This window comes from Macaca fascicularis, chromosome 10 (genome assembly GCF_037993035.2).
Source record: "Macaca fascicularis isolate 582-1 chromosome 10, T2T-MFA8v1.1".
In the NCBI taxonomy this organism is placed as follows: domain Eukaryota; kingdom Metazoa; phylum Chordata; class Mammalia; order Primates; family Cercopithecidae; genus Macaca; species Macaca fascicularis.
In genome coordinates, this window is record NC_088384.1 from 19,885,060 (window position 1) to 19,911,526 (window position 26,467).

Consider the following 26,467-nt stretch of genomic DNA (forward strand, 5'->3'; position numbering starts at 1 on the left):
GCCTGTTGTAAATTTTCGACCTCTAGAACTTTTGGGGAGTGTTTGAATGACTAAAAGTTGCCACTTTGTCAGGTTTTTAGTGTTATAAAATGTATTCTGATGAGATTGAGAGCAGCAATGTTAATCCTTCACTGGTAGGTTTGTTTTCCTGTTTTTGTTTTTTTGGTGGGCTAGGAATTAACACTGCCAAATTACCTGAAAGCACGCTAAAGGAAAGCTTACCATCTTTTTTTATATGTAAAGTGTTCTTAAATTACCTCAAATGCCTTCGAGTAATTGCAGAGGGGATTAGTGGGAGCTCTATACCACCATTGTTGGTGTCTGTAGGTGTGCTTTTCTGAAACAAAGGGAAATAGAAAAGTTATTCTTTGGAGCCTTGGGATTTTTTATGGGTGATAGGACCCTTTGAACTTATTTTGATGAATATGTGAAAAACAAGCCCGGGAAAGTTCACTTAACTTTCACTTAACACACTCAAGACTCAGCAGCTAGTATGTGGGAGCAGGATAAGGGACCCTGGCTTCCTGCTGAAGAGACCAGCAGTTAGGCCGGGCACAGTGGCTCACTCACGCTTATAATCCCAGCACTTCGGGAGGCTGAGGTGGGCAGATCACGAGGTCAGGAGATCAAGACCATCCTAGCTAACACAGTGAAACCCCATCTCTACTAAAATTACAAAAAATTAGCCGGGCGTGGTGGCAGGCACCTGTAATCCCAGCTACTCAGGAGGCCGAGGGAGAAGAATCGCTTGAACCCGGGAGGTGGAGGTTGCATGAGCCAAGATCGTGCCATTGCACTTCAGCCTGGGCAATAGAGCAAGACTCTGTCTCAAAAAAAAAAAAAAAAAGACTGCTGGGAGAGGGCCGGGTGCAGTGGCTCAGGCCTGTAATCCTAGCACTTTGGGAGGCTGAGGCGGGCAGATCACGAGATCAGGAGATCGAGACCGTCCTGGCTAACACGGTCAAACCCCGTCTCTACTAAAAATACAAAAAACAAACAAACAAAAAATTAGCCGGGCATGGTGTCAGGCACCCATAGTCCCAGCTATACTTGGGAGACTGAGGTAGGAGAATGGCGTGAACCCAGGAGGCAGAGCTTGCAGTGAGCCAAGATCGCGCCACCGCACTCCATCCTGGGCAACGGCGAGACTCCGTGTCAAAAAAAAAAAAAAAAGACTGCTGGGAGAAGTATTTGTGCATTTGCAAAGAGCGAGCATGAAATAATTGTCCTCAACATAAAATAATTTCTACTTTTACTGGAATAATAATAATTTTCATACTTCCTATAAGTATTAGTCACTTTTTGGGAATAACTCCATTCCCTACACAATCTAATACAGTACTTGTTTGTGTTGTGATAAAGACAAGCCAGTAGCAGCTGTCAAGAGTCATTCATAAATCTATGGTTTATTTTTTGCCTATACCTCAAACTAGGTAATTATCTGGTATCCTCACCCTATAGGTTGATATAAGTGATTAGCAAAGATTAAGCTGTAAATCCCTGTCTACATTTTATAGGCATGTGTTACTCTTCCCTTTCACTTCACACTGAACACTTTAATGTAAAAACATTGATGGTTAAGGCAGAGAGCTGACAGCTGGAAAAATACTGATAAAACAAAAGGATAATAAACTTACCAGCTGTTTTTATTGCTGTGCATTTAGATCTTGAGAAATAATGGTTAGACATTTTAACATAAGTAATATATACTCACTGTTTTGAAAACTTAAGTACAAGGCTGGGTGCAGCAGCTCACTCTGGTGGCAGAATCAGTTGAGGCCAGGAGCTCAAGACCAGCCTGGGCAATGTAGTGAGACCCTGTCTCTACAAAAAATAAAAGTATTTGCTGGGTTCACTGCCTCGCACCTGTAGTCCTGGCTGCTTAGGAGGCTGAGGCAGGAGGATTGCTTGAGTCCACAGTTTGAAGTTAAGTTCAACATGCAGATAAGTCATTGGTGATGCTTTTGTCCAAGGTGACACTGTGATATTTGCCTTACATATATATATATATTTTTTGTTTTGTTTTGTTTTGTTTTGTTTTGTTTTGAGACTGAGTCTCCCTCTGTTGCCCAGGCTAAAGTACAGTGTCATGATCTCTGCTCACTGCAACCTCCGCCTCCCAGGTTCCAGGGATTCTTGTGCCTTACCCTCCCAAGTAGCTGAGATTACAGGCTCCTGCCACCATGCCCGGCTAATTTTTACATTTTTTAGTAGAGATAGGGTTTCACTGTGTTGGTCAGGCTGGTCTTGAACTCTTGACCTCAAGTGATCTGCCCACCTCAGCCTCCCAAACTGCTGGTATTACAGGCATGAGCCACCAAGCCTCGCTGTAGAGATATATTTTTACATCATCCTTTTAGATTGCTCCATTGCATTCAGAAATTTAGTTTTAAAGAACTTGAATGTCTTCTCAAAATCGGGTTCTGTTACTGCAGCCTTGTAGCATTATCAATATTTTGATAGATGGTGTAAGCTACTGAGCTGAAAATAAGTTTAACCTGCCACTATAGGCTTGCCTCTAAATATCACCTCACTTCTGAACGGTCCAGCTGTTCTTGGTAACAGATCTGCAATTCTGCTCAGAAATTTGAGGACCCAGAATTAGTCCAGGAGAAAAAGGAGGGGGTGTCTGTTTTGCTTCTCTAGCCAGTGTGGCTAGTTGTTTTACAGGTTGAAAATTCTTAGAATTTGGTCCGAACAGGAGTATCAAGAGATGAACCATTTTATGTGATTGTCAGTATTGACTCTCTATGATAAAGATCTGTTTAGTAAACCTGTATTTGTGCATGACTCTATGTGGAGCAACATTTGGAACAAAATGTTGAGCTAGAACCTTGGGGATGGAAAGGAGTAGAATTTACTAGAAACACTGCAGGGAGTTGAGTCCACAGGCTGCAAGTGCTGATTGAATGGTGAGGGGAAGTCAGATATGGTTATGGCTGGGGATTCATTCAAATCTGAGCTCCAGAATAATGATGATGTGTTTTCTGAGAAGCAACAGGATTAAGAATAAGCATGTGGCTAGTCATAGTGGCTCACGCTTGTAATTCCAGCACTTTTGGGAGGCTCAGGTGGGAGGATTGCTTGAACCCAGGAGTTTGAGACCAGCCTGGGCAACATAACAAGACCTACAAAATTATCTACAAAAAAAAAAAAATTAGGCCAGGCACAGTGGCTCTCACCTGTAATCCCAGCAGTTTGGGAGGCCAAGGCGGGCTGATCACTTGAGGTCAGGAGTTTGAGATCAGACTGACCAACATGGAGAAACCCCGTCTCTACTAAAAATACAAAATTAGCTGGGCGTGGTGGCGAATGCCTGTAATCCCAGCTACTCAGGAGGTTGGAGCAGGAGAATCGCTTGAACCCAGGAGGTGGAGATTGTGGTGAGCAGAGATCTCAGTGTTGCACTCCCACCTGGGCAACAAGAGGGAAACTCCGTCTCAAAAAAAAAAAAAAAAAAAAAAAAAATTAGCCAGGCATGCTGAGGCGGAAGGATTACTTGAGCCCAGGAGTTCAAGGTTATAGTGAGCTATGATTGCACCACCACACTCCAGCCTGGGTGACACAGCAAGACCCTGACTCTTTTTTTTTTTTTTTTTTTTTTTTAAAAAAAGAAGGAATGAGCGTGTAAGTTTACTGAGGGCATCTTATTTATCCTTGTTTCTCAAAGCTGTTTGCATGTAGAAAGACTCAGTTATTCAATAGATTGAATGAATTGTGTTTTAAACATGGTAAGTTTTGGGGGTGCCATTCTTGCAAGTGAAATGTAGGTTAGGAATTGAGAGAAAGGTTGGGGTCAGGGTCAGGTTCCTTTTTTTTTTGAGACAGGGTCTCTCTGTGTCACCCAGTCTGGAATGCAGTGGCCCCATCTCAGGTCACTGCAACCTCTGCCTTCCAGGTTCAAGCAATTCTCCTGCCTCAGCCTCCCAAGTAGCTGGGATTACAGGTGTTCACCAACACGCCCAGCTAATTTTTTGGATTTTTAGTAGAGACGGGGTTTTACCTTGTTGGCCATTCTGGTCTGGAACTCCTGACCTCGGGTGATCCACCCACCTCGGCCTCCCAAAGTGCTGGGATTACAGGTGTGAGCCACCGCTTCTGGTCAGGCTTCTTTTTTAAAAGAAATTATTTTTGTTAAGATTTAATTCAAGGCCGGGCGCGGTGGCTCAAGCCTGTAATCCCAGCACTTTGGGAGGCCGAGACGGGCGGATCACGAGGTCAGGAGATCGAGACCATCCTGGCTAACACGGTGAAACCCCATCTCTACTAAAAAATACAAAAAACTAGCCGGGCGAGGTGGCGGGCGCCTGTAGTCCCGGCTACTTGGGAGGCTGAGGCAGGAGAATGGCATAAAAACCCGGGAGGCAGAGCTTTGATCCGGCCACTGCACTCCAGCCTGGGCGACACAGCGAGACTCCGTCTCAAAAAAAAAAAAAAAAAAAAAAAAGATTTAGTTCATATGCCAGACAATTGACTGATTTAAATTGTACCAGTCAGTGGTTTTTGGTATAGTCGCAGAGTTCTACAACCATCACCATAATCAACTTTAGAAAATTTTTATTACTCGAAAAAGGAACTCTGTGTCCATCAGCTGTCCACTCCTGATTTCTCCAAGAATCCCAGCCTTTTTTTTTTTGGACGGAGTTCGCTCTTGTCTCCCAGGCTGGAGTGCAGTCGCGCAATCTTGGCTCACTGCAACCTCTGCCTCCCAGGTTCAAGCAATTCTCCTGCGTCAGCCTCCAGAGCAGCTGGGACTACAGGCACGTGCCACCATGCCCAGCTAATTTTTTGTATTTTTAGTGGAGATGGGGTATCACCGTATTACCCAGGATGGTCTCCCAACTCCTGACCTCGTGATCTGCCCACCTTGGCCTCTCATGGGTGTGATCCTCCCCTGTTAATAGCTGGGTTCGTAGTAAGATTTGCCAATTCTAGACATTCCTATGCAGGGGATCTTGTAATATGTGATCTTCTGTGACTGGCTTCTTTAACTTAGCATAATGTCTTCAAGGTTCATTCGTGTTGTAACATGTATTATTTCTCCATTCCTTTTTATGGTTGAATAATATTCTATTGTATGGCTGTACCACATTTTGTTTATGCATCCATCAGTTGATGGATATTTGGATTGTTTCTACTTTTTGACTATTGTGAGTAGTGCTGCTAAAGACATTTGTGTACAAATTTTTATGTGGACGTATGTTTTGTGCATATATACCTATGAGGGGAATTGCTGAGTCTATGGTAACTCTGTGCTTAAAGGAAGAGTTTTAGGCCAGGTGCAGTGGCTCACACCCTTAATCCCAGCACTTTGGGAGGCCGAGGCGGGCAGATTACTTGAGGTCAGGAGTTCAAGACCACCTGGCCAACATGGTGAAACCCCATCTCTACTAAAAATACAAAAATTAGCCAGGCATGATGGCTAATTACATGCCTGTAATCCCAACTATTCAGGAGATAGAGGCAGGATAATCCTTGAACCTGGGAGGCGGAGATTGCAGTGAGCCGAGATGGCGCCACTGCACTCCATCCAGCCTGGGCAACAGAGCAAGACTCCATCCCAAAAAAGAAAAAAAGGAAGAGTTTTGAGTCATCCTCATCACAGAGGCTGCAGAAAAAGATGAGGTTATCAAGAAAGTGAAGCCTAAAAAGGGAGGAATCAAGGATTAAGTTTTAAGAACACCCATGTCTGTGTGGTAGGCAGGGTCAGATGCATAAGGTGGCAGAGACCCAAGGAGGCCATCTCCTTTGAAAAATCTGCTCCTTGTAATCCCAGCACTTTGGGTGGCCGAGGCGGGTGGATCACGAGGTCAGGAGATCGAGACCATCCTGGCTAACACGGTGAAACCCCGTCTCTACTAAAAATACAAAAAAAAAACTAGCCGGGCGAGGTGGCGGGCGCCTGTAGTCCCAGCTACTCGGAGGCTGAGGCGGGAGAATGGCGTGAACCCGGGAGGTGGAGCTTGCAGTGAGCCGAGATCACGCCACTGCACTCCAGCCTGGGCCACAGAGCGAGACTCCGTCTCAAAAAAAAAAAAAAAGAAAAATCTGCTCTTTTGCCGTATCCTTTCCTGCATTTACTCTTCAAATCTGTATGTGCTGTGACAGCTGAAAAATGGACTGTGTGTGTTGTTGGGAAAGGAAAACTGAACCAAATTAAAATTGAGTACTTCCTACTTATTTTTGGCATCAAATAGCAACTCCACATTATCTCTACTAGCCTCCCCCATCCCCCACCTTACACACACACACACACAAATGGCCTAAAATCTGAAGTGCCCCTAGAAAGATCTTTATCTGGAAATAAAGGAGAAAGGGGAAGATTCTAGATCTAAAAGGGATACATTTCTCTCAGCACTGTTTTTGAGACAGAGTTTGGCTCTGTCACCCAGGCTGGAGTGCAGTGGTATGATCTTGGCTCGCTGCAACCTCCGCCTCCCGGGTTCAAGTAATTCTCCTGCCTCAGCCTCCCGAGTAGCTGGGACTACAGGCACCTGCCGTCGTGCCCAGCTAATTTTCTTTTTAGTAGAGACAGGGTTTCACCGTGTTGGCCAGGTTGGTCTCTAACTCCTGACCTTAGGTGATCCGCCTGCCTGGGCCTCCCAAAGTGCTGGGATTATAGGCATGAGCCGCTGCACCCAGCCTTACAGCACTGTTTATGAAAGCTTTTCACATCCGAAATCTCATTTGATTCTCGTTCTTGCCCTATACACACAGTTTATCTCTTGGTAATGTTTTGTTTTGTTGCTTGTTCATTTTTTTCTTTGAGATGGGAGTCTTGCTTTGTTGCCCAGGCTGGAGTGCAGTAGCGCGATCTCGGCTCACTGCAACCTCCACCTCCTGGGTTCAAGTGATTCTCGTACCTCAGCCTCCCAAGTAGCCTGCCACCATGCCCAGCTAATTTTGGTATTTTTAGTAGAGACTGGATTTCACCATATTGATCAGGCTGTTCTCGAACTCCTGACCTCAAGTGATCTGCCTGCCTCAGCCTCCCAAAGTGCTGGGATTACAGGTGCGAGCCACTGCACCCAGCCTAATGTTTTGGATTTAATTTTTTAAATTTGCCTTTCTGTGTTACCTAAACATCATGGAACAGCAATCTGATTTCTTATCACTTCTGGTATTTAAGTTAGTATTATAACGTTATGCTTTTTTACCTTTGGGAAGGTTCATTAAAGTTCATCTTTTCTCTCCTTTTGTTTAGGGTTAGGGAAAGCATCAAGAATGAAAGTGTGGGTCAGGCATGGTGACTCGTGCCTATAATCCCAGCACTTTGCGGGGCCAAGGCAGGAGGATTGCTTGAGCTCAGGAGTTGGAGACCATCCTGGACAACGTATCAAAACTTGTCTCCACCAAAAAAAAAAAAACTAGCCAGGTGTGGCCAGGCACAGTGGCTCATGCTTGTAATCCCAGCACTTTGGAAGGCGAGGTGGGCAGATTATGAGGTCAGGAGTTCAAGACCAACCTGGCCAACATGGTGAAACCTTGTCTCTACTAAAAATACAAAAATTAGCCAGGCGTGGTGGCACACGCCTGTAGTCCCAGCTACTCAGGAGGCTGAGGCAGAAGAATCACTTGAACCTGGGAGGCGGAGATTGCAGTGAGCCGAGATCACGCCACTGCACTCCAGCCTGGGCGACAGAGCGAGACTCCGTCTCAAAAAAATAAAAAAATTAGCCAGGTGTGGTGATGTGCACCTGTCCCAGCTACAGGAGGCTGAGGCAGGAGGGTCACTTGAGTCTGGGAGAGGGAGACTGCGATGAGGAACGATTGCACCACGGTACTCTAGCCTGGGTGACAGAGCAAGATCCTGTCTAAAAAGAAATGAAAGCTTGAAGTATCTTATCTGGCTAACCAATTTCTGCCTTGGTCAGGTCAAAGCAGATTTTTCCCCCCCTACTTAGGCAAGATTTATTTCAAGGCCTGTAAACATTCAGACTGATCAGAATGGTCAAAGTGGATTTTGTTGTTGTGGAAACTGCATGTTTGGTACACTGAACTGGAAAAGTTACAAGTCAAGAACCCCTGGCCCTGAGTATGTGTGTGTTTTGGCTACTTGTATAGTGTAGTGTTACAAACTGCTTAGATATAAGTGTTTCAGCAAATAACCTGTTGCTACCATTCAATGTAAGAAATGAAACATTATGAACACAGTGGAAGCTCTTTCTTGATACACCTTCACCTCCATTCTCTCAGACAACCATGTAATATTTTAGGCAGGTCATATTTAACCTCCTCAGGTGTGGTGTTAGGATCTATAACAAAAAGCTGATAGGGTTGTTATGAGAATCAAATGAGTGACGACTGTGGAAAACACTTGGAAAATCTGAAGATGCAGAATAAAAATCAGGAAGGATTCTGCTAACGAGCTGGTTTAGTAGTTTCTCGTGCTAGGCTGGGTAGAGAGAGCTCAAGTATTTAGTAAGCAGTAAAGGAATGGAATCCCACTTTATCCCTATCCTCCCTCAAAAAGGAAAAGTCAGTATATGAAATTTTCCAGAGTCCCTCAGTATATGTTCAACAAATATTTGCTGAGTATGTACTATGGGATAGCATGGGGATATAGCAGAGAACAAAAGAGGTAAGGTTCATGCCCATGAAAACAAACAGAAAACCGTCTTTATTTTCAAATTTACATCAGGTCTATCCTTGGATGCTTCAGGCATGTCTTATTCTCATCTACATTGGCTGGCCCTTCACATTTAAATTAAGAATTGTTCATAAGACAGTATTTGAATTGAGATTAGTCAAATGCCTATTAAAGGTTAAGGTATTTATTTTTCTACAAATTCATCAAGGAGAAATTTTTGGTGCCAGATGATGCTAGCATTTAAAGTAGAACTTATTTTCTTCATTGTAGCCGGTTTGAACTGAGGCAGCCTTCTTCTAACCTATCAAGGTTTTAAACTTTTATCCCTTCCTGTGATTTGTGTCAGGGTGAATCGTTTGATATAAAAGACTTGACTCCATAATCTGCATCTGCCCTAATGCTGTCATCTGGAGTAGAGACTCAGCCAGTTCCACTTGATTCCTCCATGTCTGCCGTGGTACAGGAATTATACTCTGAACTCCCAGTAAGTGTCTCCAGAGAGCTTCATGCTGATCCTGAGCCAAGTGTGATTCCAAATGTAAAACCTGGAGCCTCAAGCCCTCTTTTAAGTCAGAGTAGGGCATTGCCCTTGGAGCTGCAGAGGACTCGTGTGGAGAGTTGTTGTGAAGAAACCTATGAAACCTTGGATCCTGGGAGTGAGCCTGGGCAATGTGGGTTAGCGGACTCCACAGCAGGAGGTTCTGTGGCATCTGGGATCTTGGATAGGGCAAAGAGAACCAAGAGCATGGAGCCAAAGGTCTTCAGAGATCCAGGGGGCCAGGCGGAAATTGTAAGAGAACCTTCTGAGGGAGCAAAGGAAGATCCACATCAACATTCCACAGCTGCTGAAGAAAAGATTAGCCCAAGTCAGGTAAGAAATGAAATCTCCATTCAGAAGAGTTGAGTGTGAATGACAGCTTTCTCTTGATAAAATACAGATGCTGACGGTTAGCTTATGATTTATTCTTGAAACATTTCCAAAATGTTGATTTTGAAGTTAACTTTGTTTTGATGATCTTTTAAAAAAACATTTGTGTCGTATCAGACACTTGAAGAGAGGAAGTTCTTAGTAAAAAAGTGTCACTTCTCTGAAGCAGTGACTGTATATGAAATATTGAGTCTGTGAAAATCATGTAGTATTTCAGCATTTGATGTTAAGAAATGATATAGATATACTCAGTCCTTATGTTTTGGTAGGTTGGAGTGAGGTGTTACAGAGAAACCTTTGAAGGGAAGCCTTTTTTTTTTTTTTTTTAAAAAAAAAAAAAAGGTCTCGTTCTGTCGCCCAGGCTGGAGTGCAGTGGAACAATCTTGGCTCACTGCAACCTCTGCCTCCCAGGTTCAAGCAATTCTCTTGCCTCAGCCTCCCAGATAGCTGTGATTATGGCATGAGCCACCATGCCCAGCTGATTTTTTTGCATTTTTAGTAGCAATGGGGTTTCGTCATGGTGGCCAGGCTGGTCTCGAACTGCTTACTTAAGTTATCCACGCACCATAGCCTTCTAAAGTGGTGGGATTACAGTCGTGAGCCACCATAACCAGCCGATGTGCGCTTTAATTTATACCCAGAGAGATTGGTTAGTTGAGACTAAGTGAACTATGATAGTGTGATGGTCTCAAAAAAAAATTTTTTTTTAATAGAGACAGAGTCTTAGTATGTTACCTAGGCTGGTCTCAAATTCCTCGGCTCAAGCAATCCTCGCACCTCGGCTTCTCAAAGTGCTGGGATTACAGGCGTGAGCCACTGAGCTGGGCCCTCCAAATTCTTTTTTCTTTTTTTTTGAGACAGAGTCTTGCTCTGTCGCCCTGGCTGGAGTGCAGTAGTTAGATCTCGGCTCACTGCAACCTCCGCCTCCCGGGTTTAAGTGATTCTCCTGCCTCAGCTTCCTGACTAGCTAGGATTATAGGCACCTACCACCACGCCCGGCTAATTTTTGTAGTTTTAGTAGAGATGGGGCTTCACCATGTTAACCAGGCTGGTCTAGAACCCCTGACTTCAGGTGATCCAACCATCTCGGCCTTCCAAAATGCTGGGTTACAGGCATGAGCCACCGCACCCGGTTGGGCCTTCCAGATTCTTAAAGGAATGTACCTGCCCAGCGGACTCCCTCCACTAGATGGTTTTCTAAGCCAGGGGTCAGCAAACTTTTTCTGTCGGGGCCACATAGTAAATCTTTTAGGTTTTGCAGATCATGTGGTCTCCTTTTTTGTTTGTTGTTTTTTTTTGAGATGGAGTCTCGCACTGTCTCCCAGGCCAGATTGCAGTGGTGTGATCTTGCCTCACTGCAACCTTCGCCTCCTGGGATCAAGCGATTCTCCTGCCTCAGCCTCCTGAGTTGCTGGGATTACAGGCGCCGGCCACCACGCCTGGCTAATTTTTTTGTATTTTTAGTAGAGACAGAGTTTCACTGTGTTGACCAGGCTGGTTTTGAACTCCTGACCTGTGATCCACCCACCTCAGCCTCCCAACGTGCTGGGATTGATTACAGGCATGAGCCACCATGCCAGGCCGTATATGGTCTCTTTTGGAACAACTCAGCTTTGCCATTGTAGCATAAAGTGGGCAGAAGCAATACATAAATGAATGAAAGTGACTGTATTCCAGTAAAACTTTATTTATTAGCACAGGCTGCTGGCCTGAGGGCTGTGATTTGCCAACCCCTGCTCTAAACCCCCAACAAGTTCATATTCTTTGGGCTGCCTGGGCTACGCTCCCATCCTGCTCTTGATAACATCCATCATTTCTTTACACAGCATAAAGGGCAGTTAATTGTTGTTAGTAGGCTTCATACAGTGACTATGATTAGGAATGAATGAAGCATTAAGTAACATTTAAACATGATATTTGAGTTTACACCGTGATGCCCTATCTTTTGTTTTGTTTTGTTTTGTTTTGAGATGGAGTTTCGCTCTTGTTGCCCAGGCTGGAGTGCAATGGTGCGATCTCAGCTCACAGCAAGCTCCACCTCCCGGGTTCACGCCATTCTCCTGCCTCACCTTCCCGAGTAGCTGGGACTCAGGCGCCCGCCACCATGCCCAGCTAATTTTTTTTTGTATTTTTTTAGTAGAGACAGGGTTTCACCATGTTGGTCAGGCTGGTCTCGAACTCCTGACCTCAGGTGATCCACCTGCCTCAGCTTCCCAAAGTGCTGGGATTACAGGGTGAGCCACCGCACCTGGCCGATGCCCTGTCTTTTAAAAATACAGTTAAATAGGTAAAAGACTAAAGATCCCAAAGTTCCGGTTGTGTTGCTTCTTAATGTGGTGGGCTGAGTCTTAAGAAAAGTTTCTTTTTTTTTTTCCCCCCAATTTAGGGACCTGCCACTTCAGGAGAGAAAAGTTTCTTAATGTGATATTTGATATAAAAGCATGTGTAATATGCATAAAGTATAACAAACACACATGCATATATATATTTATATATACATACATATACATACACATGCTTACGTAAGAACCAACCTAAGAACTAGATTACTATCTCCCTGTTCTTTTTTTTTTTGGAGGTGGAGTCTTGCTCTGTCACCCAGGCTGTAGTGCAGTGGCACAATCTCGTCTCACTGCAAGCTCCACCTCCCAGGTTCATGCCATTCTCCTGCCTCAGCCTCCCGGGTAGCTGGGACTACAGGCGCCCGCAACCACACTCAGCTAATTTTTTGTATTTTTTTAGTAGAAACGGGGTTTCACCCTGTTAGCCAGGATGGTCTCGATCTCCTGACCTCGTGGTCCACCCACCTCAGCCTCCCAAAGTGCTGGGATCACAGGCGTGAGCCACTGCGCCCGGCCTCCCTGTTGTTTTTTAAAATCATGCCTTTTCTCCCTCCCAGCTCCACCAGGTGTATATTCCATTTTGAATTGTATAAAGCCGAATGAAATTTAATTGATATAAATGTTAACATTTTGTACTTGGTTTCAAAAAGTGATCTCCACAAGTGAAAAGAAACAGAAGTACTTACAGGGAAAGGGGAAACGGAAGACCTGCATGTTTTAGCAGGTCAATTAGAATTGACTTTGTGCCAGGAAAAGCCAATTTGCTCTTAAAATAATTAAGGGAAATGTGTTATCTGGACTGAGAAGTGGTGGTCGTGCTCCTTTATGTGCTGGTCAGGCCACAGCTAGAGTATTATACTCTCCTGTTGTTGTCATGTGTGTGAGAGGTATAAAAAACCAGGAAGGCATTCATGGATAAGTATTCACACTAATGACACAACCTGACAATATGCATCTGGAAGCCAGTTCATTGGGTGTCTAACTTGTGAAAGAGAACAGTCAAGAGACGTGAGAGATGCCTTCAACAATTTAGAGGTCATTCAGCAGGAGTGGTCCTGTGGGGCACAGTTAGGCCAGTGGAAGATGTGGGGCAGCAGCAAAATCACTCTCAGGTCACAGGACCCTTTGGAAATCTGAACACTGCAGACCTTTCAGAAAAACAGACATACCATGTGCATACCATTTCAGATTTGCAAACCCCAGGCATCCCCTGATCTCAATTTATAAGAGCTCTTGCTAGATTGGCAAAATATCCCACAGTCAAAAGACAACTGACAAATTGAGAGAACGGATTTGCAATGTGTATCAGAGATAAAGGGTCTATATCTGTAATATATGAAGAACTCTTAAATTGAGGAATGAAGAACCAAAGCCCAATAGAAAACTGAGAAGACTTTGGCCAGGCGTGGTGGCTCACGCCTGTAATCCCAGCACTTTAGGAGGCTGAGGTGGGCGGATGACGAGGTCAAGAGATTGAGACCATCTTGGCCAACATGTGAAACCCCGTCTTTACTAAAAATACAAAAATTAGCTGGTGGTGCATGCCTTTAGTCCCAGCTATTCAGGAGGCTGAGGCAGGAGAATTGCTTGAACCCAGGAGGCGGAGGTTGCAGTGAGCTGAGATTGTGCCACTGCACTCCAACCTGATGACAGAGCAAGACTCCCGGCCGGGTGCGGTGGCTCAAGCCTGTAATCCCAGCACTTTGGGAGGCCGAGAGGGGCGGATCACGAGGTCAGGAGATCGAGACCATCCTGGCTAACACAGTGAAACCCCGTCTCTACTAAAAAAAAAAAATACAAAAAACTAGCCGGGCGAGATGGCGGGCGCCTGTAGTCCCAGCTACTCGGGAGGCTGAGGCAGGAGAATGGCGTGAACCCGGGAGGCGGAGCTTGCGGTGAGCTGGGATGTGGCCACTGCACTCCAGCCTGGGCGACAGAGCGAGACTCCATCTCAAAAAAAAAAAAAAGACTCCCTCACAAAAAAAAAAAAAAGAAAAAAATGAGAAGACTTGACAATGAACTGTGCATGTGTTTGTGTGTGTGGTGATTAAACATAAGAGATGGTCAGCTTCATGTAATTAGAGAAATGCAAAGTTAACCAGAGATACCACTTTTTTCCCTTTGATCTAAGGGTATCACTTTTTGACTATCAGATGGGTGAAAATGAAAATGTATGACAACGTATCTGGTTAGGGACGCTATGAGGAAACAGACTTTCTAATACATTGCTGGTGGGAATGCAAACTGATACAACCTTTCTGAGGAAGAATTTGGCAACATTTAACAAAACTGCTCTTGCCTTGACCTGTTGACCCAGTACTTCAAGGAAACCTGCCTTAAAAGATACACTTCTAGGCCTATAATCCCACCACTTTGGGAGGCCGAGGCGGGTGGATCACCAGAGATCAGGAGTTTGAGACCAGCCTGGGCAACATGGTGAAGCCCTGTCTCTACTAAAGATACAAAAATTAGCTGGGCGCAGTGACGCATGGCTGTAATCCAAGCTACTTAGGAGGCTGAGACAGGAGAACTGCTTGAACCCCAGAGGAGGAAGGTGGAAGGCGGAGGTTTCAGTGAGCCAAGATGGCACCACTGCATTCCAGCCTGGGTGACAGAGCGAGACTCCGTCTCAAAAAAAAGAGGCCAGGCGCAGTGGCTCACACCTGTGATCCCAGCACTTTGCAAAGAGGAAATGGGTGGATCACCTGAGATCAGGAGTTCAAGACCAGCGTGGCCAACATGGTGAAACCCCGTCTCTACTAAAAATAGAAAAAATTAGCCGGACGTGATGGTGGGTGCCTGTAATCCCAGCTACTTGGGAGGTTGAGGCAGGAGAATCACTTGAACCCGGAAGAAAAGGTTGTAGTGAGCCGAGATCGCACCATTGCACTCCAGCCTGGGTGACAAGAACAAAACTCTGTCTCAAAAAAAAAAAAAAATGCACTTCTAGCAGTATAATAATACATATACACAAGGTTGTTCTTTTAAGCAGTTTATAATTGCAAAATATTGGAAACAACCTAAATGCCCATATATAGGAGAGAGATTGAATAAATTATGGCATAAGGTATGTCCATACATGGAATATTATCCAGATATAATAACAAGGAAGATCTGTATATACTGATATGGAGCGATTTCCAGGTGTGTCAGGGGTCCCCAAAACCACCTGCAGGTTTTGAGATTTGCTGAAACTCACAGGACTCAGCATTTAATTGTTCTCACAGCTACAGTTTATTACAGTGAAAGGATACAAAGAAAATCAGCAAAAGGGAAGCAGGCATAGAGCAAAGTCCAGAGGAAATCCAGTGCAAGCTTCCAAGAGTCCTTTCCCAGTGGAGTCATACACACTTAACCTCCTTCAGGAACAAATTGTGACAACACATATGAACTATTGTCTACCATGGGAGTTTGTTAGTGGGTCAGTGCCCAGGGATTTTACTGGGGACTAGTTGCATGGACATCCTCTGCCTGGCACATAGCAAAATTTCCGACTCCTAGAAGGAAAGCAGGTGTTTAGCATAAACCACATTATAGTGTAGGCACAATGAGCCACTCTTATTTAGGGAATGGTGGAAACTCCCAAACTCTAGTTCCCAGATGCTAACCAAGCCTGACCCTGCAAGTAGACTTTTCTAAGGACAGCAGTCAGGCCTGCTCTGTTGACTCGCTTCTGTAAACTAGGATATACTGTTAAGTAAAAAATGCAAATCAATATCTATAGTGTTACCCTTTTCATGGAAGAAAGAAGAGGAAATAAGCCTATATTGAAGTATCTGCTCGTTTGTATAAAACCTATACACAAGGCCGGGCACGGTGGCTCAAGCCTGTAATCCCAGCACTTTGGGAGGCCGAGACGGGCGGATCACAAGGTCAGGAGATCGAGACCATCCTGGCTAACATGGTGAAACCCCGTCTCTACTAAAAAAATACAAAAAAATAGCCGGGCGAGGTGGCGGGCGCCTGTAGTCCCAGCTACTCGGGAGGCTGAGGCAGGAGAATGGCGTAAACCCGGGAGGCGGAGCTTGCAGTGAGCTGAGATCCGGCCACTGCACTCCAGCCTGGGCGACCGAGCGAGACTCCGTCTCAAAAAAAAAAAAAAAAAAAAACCTATACACAAGTACACATGGGAAGGATAGACCAGAAACTAATGAATTTGATTACCTATACTGAAAGAATGGGGGAATGGAAATGGAACAGAAAGGGTAGGAGGAACTGGCACTTCTGTAAGTACATCTTTTGGTATAGTTCTAACTTCATACTTGAAAAATAACTAACTAGACAACGGGGATGTGACATGGGCCCAAAGCTGAATAGAAACTATAACAAGTGAGTCTTAACTGTATTACAAATGAATAACAGAACCAGTGGGGAGGGTAGCCCACATTACTTTAGCAAACACTAATTCGACTATATCCTGTTAAAGACTAAAGCCAAAAAAAATAGAAAATATTAGTAAATTTGTTTCTCACAGGGGTAGGACTTAGCCATTTCTAAACAAAATGCCTATATGTATTCTAGGATTGGGGAAATAAGTAAATATGTGTGGATAATGACAGCCAGCTTTCTCACAGAGAAATAAATTACAAAGGAGAGTTGGCAAACATGAACCCTGACCCCACGAATTGCAGTTATTGGAGTTATTAGTATGAACTTGAGGTTCTTTTTTTTTTTTTTTTTGAGACAGAGTCTCACTCTGTCACCCAGGCTGGAGTGCAGTGGTGCGATCTTGGCTCACTGCAACCTCCTCCCGGTTGTTCAGGCAATTCTCCTGCCTCATCCTTCCAAGTATCTGGGACTACAGACTCATACCACCACGCCCGGCTATTTTTTTGTATTTTTAGTAGAGACGGGGTTTCTACTAAACCATGTTAGCCAGGATGGTCTTAATCTCCTGACCTCATGATCCGGCCACCTTGGCCTCCCAAAGTGTTGGGATTACAGGCGTGAGCCACAGTGCCCGGCCTAACATAGGGTTCTTTTTTTTTTTTTTTTTTTTTTTTTTTTTGAGACGGAGTCTCACTGTGTCGCCCAGGCTGGAGTGCAGTGGCCAGATCTCAGCTCACTGCAAGCTCCGCCTCCTGGGTTTACGCCATTCTCCTACCTCAGCCTCCTGAGTAGCTGGGACTACAGGCGCCTGCCAGCTCGCCTGGCTAGTTTTTTTTGTATTTTTCAGTAGAGACGGGGTTTCACCGTGTTAGCCAGGGTGGTCTCGATCTCCTGACCTTGTGATCCGCCTGTCTTGGCCTCCCAAAGTGCTGGGATTACAGGCTTGAGCCACCGCGCCCGGCCAACATGGGGTTCTTAATACACACACATAGAGATGGAAATATGTGTATAAATGAGTGTATAAGATAGGGCCTAGAAGTAGCGACAGGCACCTTGTAGCAATGAGCACACCTAGTCTTGGCTCTGAATACTTTTTTCCAATGAAAGGAGCTAAGATTCCTTGGAGAAATGGCTGTTCCAGGACAGGAGAGGGGAAAACGCAAGATGTGCCTAGAACAATTTGTGACTAAATGCTCAGAAAATTTTGGGAATATATCAGAAGGACACAGCAGCTAACTTGAAGGGGCTCCCAGTGGCCAAGTATGGGATGGTTTGAGCTTAAAATAAGTGATAGTGATGAATTATTCGACACTTACTTTTGCAGCAACCTATAGTACCCGTAGAATAAAACAAATATCCATGAGCCCGTTTGCTGATTTTCTTTGTATCCGTTCACTGTAATTGAATTAAAAGTGAGAAAATAAAGGTCTTACAGAATTCCAATTAATAAATATAGATGGAATGATGGAAATAGAAAAAGTACTGTTTGGCAACCATCGCAATAATAATTATCTCAAGCAGGAATCATTAATGGATGTTAAAGCTAGTGGCTAAATGTTTGAGAAACAAATGTTTACATAGTCTCAAAGTATTTCCCTACAAGATATTTATTAGTTACAAAGGTGGAATAGTAACTTCGCAGTAGAGAAACCTGGCAGAATCCACCCAAACCAGGTGATGGAAGTTTGCCCCCAGGAATGAGGCACTCTAACACCATGATAGGACAGTGCCTCCTGATAGGACACTGCCCCCAATAGGACACCATGAGGAGAACCAACACCACTTCTGTGGTATTCTTTTTTTTTGAGCCGGAGTCTCACTCTGTAGCCCAGACTGCAGTGCAGTGGAGCAATCTCAGCTCACTGCAACATCCGCCTCCCAGGTCCCGCTTGAAGCAGTTCTGCTTCAGCCTCCCAAGTAGCTGGGATTATAGGCACGTGCCACCATAGCCAGCTAATTTTTGTATTTTTAGTAGAGATGGGGTTTCACCATGTTGGCCAGGCTGGTCTTGAACTCCTGACCTTGTGATCTGCCCACCTCGGCCTCCCAAAGTGCTAGGATTACAGGTATGAGTCACAGTGCCCGGCAATTTTTTTTCTTTTCAGACAGCATCTCATTCTGTTCTCCCAGTGCAATGGCATGATCTCGGCTCACTGTAACCTCTGCCTCCTGGGTTCGAGCGATTCTCTGCCTCAGCCTCCCAAGTAGTTGGGACTACAGGTACATGCCACCATGCCCGGCTAACTTTTGTATTTTTAGTAGAGGCGGGGTTTCACCTTGTTGGCCAGGCTGGTCTCGAACTCCTGACCTCGTGATCCACCTGCCTCAGCCTCCCAGAGTGCTGGCATTAGAGGAGTGAGCCACTGTGCCTGGCCTTTTTTTTTTTTTTCCCCAAAGACAGAGTCTCACTCTGTTGCCCAGGCTGGAGTGCAATGACACAATCTTGACTCACTGCAACCTCCATCTCCCAATTTCAAGTGATTCTCCTGCCTCAGCCTCCAGAGTAGCTGGGATTACAGGCATGTGACACCATTCCTGGCTAATTTTGTATTTTAATAGAGATGGGGTTTCACGGTTTCACCATGTTGGTGAGGCTGGTCTCGAACTCTCAACCTCAGGTGATCCACCCACCTCGGCCTCCCAAAGTGCTGGGATTACAGGTGTGAGCCACTGTGCTCAGCCCAGAAATACGCAGTTCAGTCACATTAAGCACATTTATAGTGTTGTGTAACCATCACCACCACCTGTCTCCAGAACTTTTTTCATCATCCCAAACTGAAACTCAGTAGCCATTAAATTGTAACTCACCATTCTCCCCTCACCCCATCTGTGACAACAACCATTCTACTTTCTGTCTCTATGAATTTGACTACTATAGGTACATCATTCAAGTGGAATCATATGGTATTTGCCCTTTTGTTACTGGTCTTAATATTTTTAAAAGTTAAATATTCCAATCATGAAACAAATATTTCAATAATGAGAAGGTAAACCAGTAAAAAAATAATTATTTTCTGTCTTAGGATCGTATCCAAAAGGTATTAAAAACTTGTAACTAAGGTGGCTCATGCCTGTAATCCCAGCACTTTGGGAGGCCAAGGCTGGCAGATCATGAGGTTGGGAGATCAAGACCATCCTGGCTAACACGGTGAAACTCCATCTCTACTAAAAATACACACACACACAAAAAATTAGCTGGGCGTGGTGGTGGGCGCCTGCTGTCCCAGCTACTCCAGAGGCTGAGGCAGGAGAATGGTGTCAACCCGGGAGGCGGAGCTTGCAGTGAGTAGAGATCATGCCACTGTACTCCAGCCTGGGCAACAGAGCGAGACTTCATCTCAAAAAAAAAAAAAAAAAAAAAATGCTTGTAACTAATAATTTTGGGATTTGATCAAGATCACCCTGCTGTTGGGGAGGGGAGAAGAAAGGCAGTAAAGGAGAGTGAACTGTCTTAGAACAGGCACAGTGGAAGGGACAGCTGCAAGAGCCAAGCTGAATTGTGAAAGAATGTATTCAGTTCTGAACTCCACTCTAGTAAGAGGAAGGTCAAAATCTGTCGCGCATACAAAAGTTACTAGCCAGGATGTGGAAGAGATTGGTCTTATTTAAGAACTGTGCACCAAAGATATTCAGAGATGGGCATGTGACATCCCACCTGGATGATTTAGCATTGAGAACTCTATACCATGCTTGATTTTTATTGTTTGTTTGTTTTTGGCACTTACATATAAGCTATAGAGTGTTAAACTTTTTACATATTTTTTTTCCCGATAATGATAGATCCACTTGGGTTGAATATGTTGTAAACGCTTTGTTTCTAGGATACATTATTTGTGTTCAACTCAGACACAGAAAAAGTTCTGAATTGTCTTTTTTTTTTTTTTTTTGGAGATGGAGTCTACTCTGTCACCCAGGCTGGAGTACAGTAGCGCAATCTGAATTGTCTTTTAACTATAACATACAAAAGCCTAGTATACGTTTTTCTTTTTGTTTTTCGTTTTTGTTTGTTTGTTTGAGATGAAGTCTCGCTCTGTCACCCAGTCTGGAGCTGTGGCGTGATCTCAGCTTACTGCAACCTCCGCCTCCTGGATTCAAGCCTTTCTCCTGCCTCAGCCTCCAGAGTAGCTGGGATTACAGGCATCCGCCACCACACCGAACTAATTTTGTATTTTTATTAGAGACAGGGTTTCTCCATATTGGTCAGTCTGGTCTTGAACTCCTGACCTCAGGTGATCCGCCCGCCTCAGTCTTCCAAAGTGCTGGGATTACAGGTGTGAGCCACTGCCCCAGCCCTAGGACTCTTAACTTTAGGAATCCTGAAAGTTAGAACATTTAGCTGATAAAATATTGTAGAAAAAGGAAATTACGTCTGATACATTTCTGCTAGTGTTCATCATATGATTGACTGTTTGGAGGAGGTGGGGGACGTTACAGAGGTTATCACGTTACACGTCCATTGCATCCAAGTAGGTTGTTCTGTTGCCCTCATCTGTATTCAGGAGCCCAGACTAGCAGGGCTCCCACTGGATCTGGAGGTTGCACACCACCATGGTAAGGCTGTTGGGGGAGGTCTCTCACATTTGACCTCAGCCCACACTCTTTTATTTTTGATTCATTCAATTTTTTTTTTTTTTCTGAGACAGTGTCTCTCTCTCTCTGTTGCCCAGGCTGGAGTGCAGTGGCACGATCTCAGCTTTCTGCAACCTCCTTCTCCCGGGTTCAAGTGATCCTCCTGCCTCAACCCACCCTAGTAGCTGGGATTACAGGCACACACAACCATGCCCAGCTAATTTTTGTATTTTTAGTAGAGACAGGGTTTCATGACGTTGGCCAGGCTGGTCTCAAACTCCTGACCTCAGGTGATCCACCCACCTCAGCCTCCCAAAGTGCTGGGATTAAAGGCGTGAGCCACTGCGCCCGGCCCTGATTCATTCAATTTTGATTGTATTTCAGATTAACACAAACCCTGTAAAGTCTCCAGCCTTTCTGTGAGGAATAACTTGTTTTTCTTAACTCAGAACCTTTTAAGAGAAGTCAGTCAGTCAGGGGGGAAGTCTCTCTTTCACTGTTAAGAATTGTGGCTAATCGGCCGGGCACGGTGGCTCACCCCTGTAATCTTAGCACTTTGGGAGGCCAAAGCGGGTAGATTGCCTGAGCTCAGGAGTTCGAGACCAGCCTGGGCAACAACGGTGAAACCCTGTCTCTACCAAAATACAAAAAGTTAGCCGGGCATGGCAGTGTGTGCTTGTAGTCCCAGCTACTCGGGAGGCTGAGGCAGGAGAATCGCTTAAACCCAGAAGGCAGAGGTTTCAGTGAGCAGAGATCGCACCACTGCACTCCAGCCTGGGCAACAGAGCAAGGCTCCATCTCAAAAAAGAAAAAGAAAAGAAAGAAAAAAAGAATTGTGGCTAATCGAGGAAAAGGAACATGGGTGAAACAGTGGGCTTGGCTCTCCACCAGGGTATTTTGGGGCCTCCAGCTAGGGGCACCTTAGAGCCACAGGTGGGACAAAGCAAAATCCCACCAACCCCTCTGGGGCTGGAGCCAGTAAGGTTTCATTGCATTAGCTCACCAGAGACCTTTGGGATCTGTAGGAGCCTGTATGTCACTGACCTGTGCTGTCACTTTACAGAGGCTCCGGTAGCCTTGGAAAAGCTTATGGAAGTCATTCCACACACATGCCAGAATCTGTTGGTGACAGCTCTATTGGCTTTTTTCACAGAATGGGATGGATAACAGGTGTCTACAGTCTCATGAATGGAAGCTTCTGCTCATGGAGTACCCTGACCTGACTGGGTGTCTTGCTGGGTGTTTTGTGTGGTTTCCATGTATTCTTTCACCCTCTTGTAAGGTTGCTGTCAGCACCATGTAGTTAGTAGATGAGAGTCCTTGGGTTGGAACAGAACTCAGTCACTCTTGCTTTTCCATGAAGTGTTAACTTGAAACAATATTTTAAATAGCATCTATTCTCACACCTCAGACATTCAGCCTGAGAACTGGAAAAGCAGAGAATAGTAACATTTGGGAGAAAGGATCAAATATAACTACAGATAAATATTTTCTTGGCCAGGCGCAGTGGCTCATGCCTTTAATCCCAGCACTTTGGAAGGCTGAGGTGAGCAGATCACTTGAGGTCAGGAGTTGTTTGAGACCAGCCTGGCCAACATGGTGAAACCCTGTCTCTACTAAAAATATAAAAATTAGGCCAGGCACGGTGGATCACGCTTGTAGTCCCAGCACTTTGGGAGGCCGAGGCAGGTGGATGACCTGAGGTCAGGAGTTCAAGACCAGCCTGGCCAACATGATGAAACCACATCTCTACTAAAAATACAAAAATTAGCCAGGCATAGTGGTGGACGCCTGTAATCCCAGATACTTGGGAGGCTGAGGCAGGAGAGTTGCTTGATCCCGGGAGACGGAAGTTGCAGTGAGCTGACGTGGTGCACAATCTTGGCCCACTGCAACCTCTGCCTCTAAAAAAATTTTTTTATACCTCTGTTACTGTCACAACTTCAAAAAGTTTTCAGGCTCAAATTCTAGATAAGGAGAAATTTTTATTGTTTACACTTAATTAAATTTGAGGTTTCTTTCAGTGCCTGATCCTTGTGACTGCTACCTAATTTCCCAAAGTCATAAAGAAGTCTCTCAAAAATAACTAATATTCAGCCAGGCATGGTGGCTCACGCCTGTAATCCTAGCGCTTTGGGAGGCGGAGGCGGGCGGATCACTTGAGGTCAGGAGTTCAAGACCAGCCTGGCCAACATGGTGAAATGCTGTCTGTAGTAGAAATACAAAAATTAGCCAGGCATGGTAGCGGGTGCCTGTAATTCCACCTACTTAGGAGGCTGAGACAGGAGAATGGCTTGAACCTGGGAGGTGGAGGTTGCAGTGAGCCAAGCTTTCGCCATTGCACTTCAGTCTGGGGAACAGAGCAAGACTCTGTCTCAAAAAAAAAAAAAGGAATAATATTCATGAACTCAGAATCTTCTGAATCCCCCTTGACCGCTGGATTTTCTTACTGTAGGAGGATCTCCTGATGCAGTCCAGCGAAGAACTTTTACATGTGGACCTTCCCGAAGATTTTCTAAGGAGCAAAGGTATTTATTTCTCTCAAATCTCTTCCTTTATCCACTTATCCGTTTCTGTTTTGCATTGAGAATATAAGGGTTATAAGTCCCTGCCTTGTAAGGTGTACTTAATCATAGAAACTGTAACTTCGCCGTAGATTGTATCTTAGTATTGCTCTTGGACATACTTGCACAGTGCACTGCAGCCTCAACCTCCTGGACTCAAGCAATCTTCATACCACGGCTTCCCAAGTAGCTGGGACTATAGGCGTGAGCCACCATGCGTGACTAATTTTCTATTTTTTTTTTTTTTTGTAGAGGCAAGGTCTCCCCATGTTAACTAGGCTGGTCTCGAACTCCAGGGCTCAAGTGATCCTTCTGCCTCTGCCCCACAAAGTGCAGGATTACAGGCATGAGCCACCGCACCCAGCAAGTCCCTTTCTTTTGAGTGTGTTGAACCTTTATTGAATTTTATATCATCAGATATACTATATTTGCCTGTTTAGAAGGATTAACTGGGACAGAGGAGACATGTACCCACTATAGTTCAGCATGTAGTAGTGTATCCTGTTCTTGTTCTGTGGGGTCAGGGATGAGAGAAAATGTTTACTCCAGGTCACCTTGAGCATTTTCAAGGCAGTTTCATTACCTCTTTTTGCTTCTCAAAACAGTGGTTGGGTATAGAGATCTGAGATTATTACTTTCAGATTGGTTGGTTGATTGAGGAGAAAGCTGAGGTCCAAAAGAGAGTAGCTGAGGTAAGGTTCTCCTCTTCTCACCCCAAGGCTAAAAATTATCTTAGATTACTTTAGAGAGGACTATGTGTCAATTAAGGCTAATCTAGAATCATCAGGCTGGGCACAGTGGCTCACGTCTGTAATCCCAGCACTTTGGGAGGCCAGGGTGGGAGGATTGCCTAAGTCCAAGAGTTTGAGACTAGCCTGGGCAATATGGCAAAACACCTTATCTACGAAAAATGCAAAAATTAGCATGGCAGCACACACACCTGTGGTCCCAGCTACTCGGGAGGCTAAGGCAGAAGTATCACTTGAGCCCTGGGAGGTTGAAGCTGTAATGAGCCATGATCACACCACTGTACTCCAGCCCGGGCAACAGAGCAAGACCCTGTCTCACTAAATAAATAAATAATATAATATAATCAGAACCTCACAAAGAGAAGATAAAGTGAATACGCTAAGTCAGTGGTCCCCGACATTTTTGGAGTCAGGGCCCTGTTTCATGGAGGACAGTTTTTCCACGGATCCGGCGGGGTAGATGCTTTCAGGATGATTCAAGTGCATTGCATTTATTGTGCACTTTGTTTCTATTATTTCATTGTAATATATAATGAAATAATTATACAGTTTCCCATAATGTAGAATCAGTGGGAGGCTGAGCTTGTTTTCCTGCAACTAGGTGGTCCCCTCTGGGGTTGATGGGAGACCGTGACAGATCATCAGGCATTAGATTCTCATAAGAAGCTCGCAACCTAGATGCCTCACATGTGCAGTTCACAATAGGGTCCACACTCCTGTGAGAATATAATGCTGCTGTTTATCTGACAGGAGGCAGAGCTCAGGCAGTAATGCAAGCATGCGGAGCACCTGTACATGCAGATGAAGCTTTGCTCACTTGGCTGCCGCTCACCTCCTGCTGTGCAGCCCAATTTCTAACAGACCAAGGATGGGTACTCGTCCATGGCCCAGGGTTGGGGACCTCTGCATTAAATTATATGAACATTTTGTTACTGTGATGAAACATCAGATTTGACTCTTAGCTTCTTGGCAGCCTGGACAGAAAAGGAAGCACAGATCTTTCTTATGAAAAAGGACATTTGTCCCAGTTTATCACCCTGCTTCCTGCTGCTACAGATTTCCTCTGTGGCTCAAAGGCTTGACTATCCAGTGTAGATTAAAGGACGTTCCTCCGAAGATGAGAAATGTTGTTTTGTACATAAATCTCACCCTGTTCTTGCCTTACTAGGGATGCAGTTTAGTGACCCCCTAACTCCACCCTCAAGATCTTTTTAGTGGGGCTCCAGTGTTGCTATATTCTGTCTTTAGTATATTTTCACCCACATCTTACCACAGAATTTACTGTCTGTTGAACTACACTTTCACTTAACCACTGAACTGACTTTTTTTTTTTTTTTTGAGACGGAGTCTCGCTCTGTCGCCCAGGCTGGAGTGCAGTGGCCAGATCTCAGCTCACTGCAAGCTCCGCCTCCCGGGTTCACGCCATTCTCCTGCCTCAGCCTCCCGAGTAGCTGGGACTACAGGCGCCCACAACCGCCCCCGGCTAATTTTTTGTATTTTTAGTAGAGACAGGGTTTCACCGTGGTCTCGATCTCCTGACCTTGTGATCCGCCCGCCTCGGCCTCCCAAAGTGCTGGGATTACAGGCGTGAGCCACCGCGCCCGGCCTGAACTGACTTTTTAAACAGGAGAACCAGAGTTATTTTCTGCTTGGAAATCTGCATTATCAAAATTACCTGGCTGCTCTCCACCTAAAAAGTTGGTCCACATTGGACATAGATAAGATGAACTCTCCTGAGTGATGTTTGCAGCTAAATTACTCTGTGACACTTTTCTTCATCTTCTAATATCATGCTTATTTAATGACTTAAATTGGTAAAATATTTGATATTTTTTCCTCCTGCAAACCCATGGATAAGGGTTTCAGTTTGGTATAGGGGAACTTGAAATCAGCAGCTCTACTAGAGTTTTTAGCAGCAATGGCCTAGTTCATTCTGTCCCCCAGGAACCTTCCAGGGTATTCCTGTGTTGCACATGAGGAAGCAAGCTCAGCTGTCCAAAGTCACAGCCAGTCATAGCAAGCCAGAGAAGAAGGTTCTATGGAGACAGGCCTGGGAAGATGTTGAGTCCTGGGAGCGTGAGCAATATATGCTATCACCATGGATTTGATTTAAATAGACCCACATGCTCTTCTGTAGTGTGACCAGCATTTCAGCTTGCTCTACCAAGGTCAGGCATCTGCTACTTTATCTTTGCTATGGAATTAAGAACTGAACGATGCCAGCCGGCTGGGCGCAGTGGATCCCAGCACTTTGGGAGGCCGAGGCAGGCAGATCATGAGGTCAGAAGATCGAGACCATCTTTGCTAACACAGTGAAACCCCATCTCTACTAAAAAAAAAAAAAAAAAATTAGCTGGGCGTGGTGGCAGGCGCCCATAGTCCCAGCTACTCGGGAG

At 45.0% G+C, this 26,467-nt stretch overlaps 1 protein-coding gene across 10 annotated transcripts in view; it reads left to right on the forward strand.

The window, feature by feature from the left end:
• The window catches only part of PRR14L (proline rich 14 like), a 72,166-nt gene that overhangs the window by 2,203 nt on the left and 43,496 nt on the right, over window positions 1–26,467 (forward strand). For 8 of the 10 annotated variants that reach the window (XR_012418811.1, XM_045363761.3, XM_015457290.4 and 5 more), the window contains 2 exons: window positions 8,937–9,461; window positions 23,214–23,286. Coding sequence is in view for 9 of the 10 variants with exons in the window: in XM_045363761.3 (XP_045219696.2) it covers window positions 8,988–9,461; window positions 23,214–23,286 (547 nt within the window). In the remaining variant the exon portion in view is untranslated. Of the gene's footprint in view, window positions 1–7,204; window positions 9,462–23,213; window positions 23,287–26,467 lie in introns of all 10 variants that reach the window. The other 2 variants (XM_074003901.1, XM_065522224.2) reach the window with 2 other exon arrangements.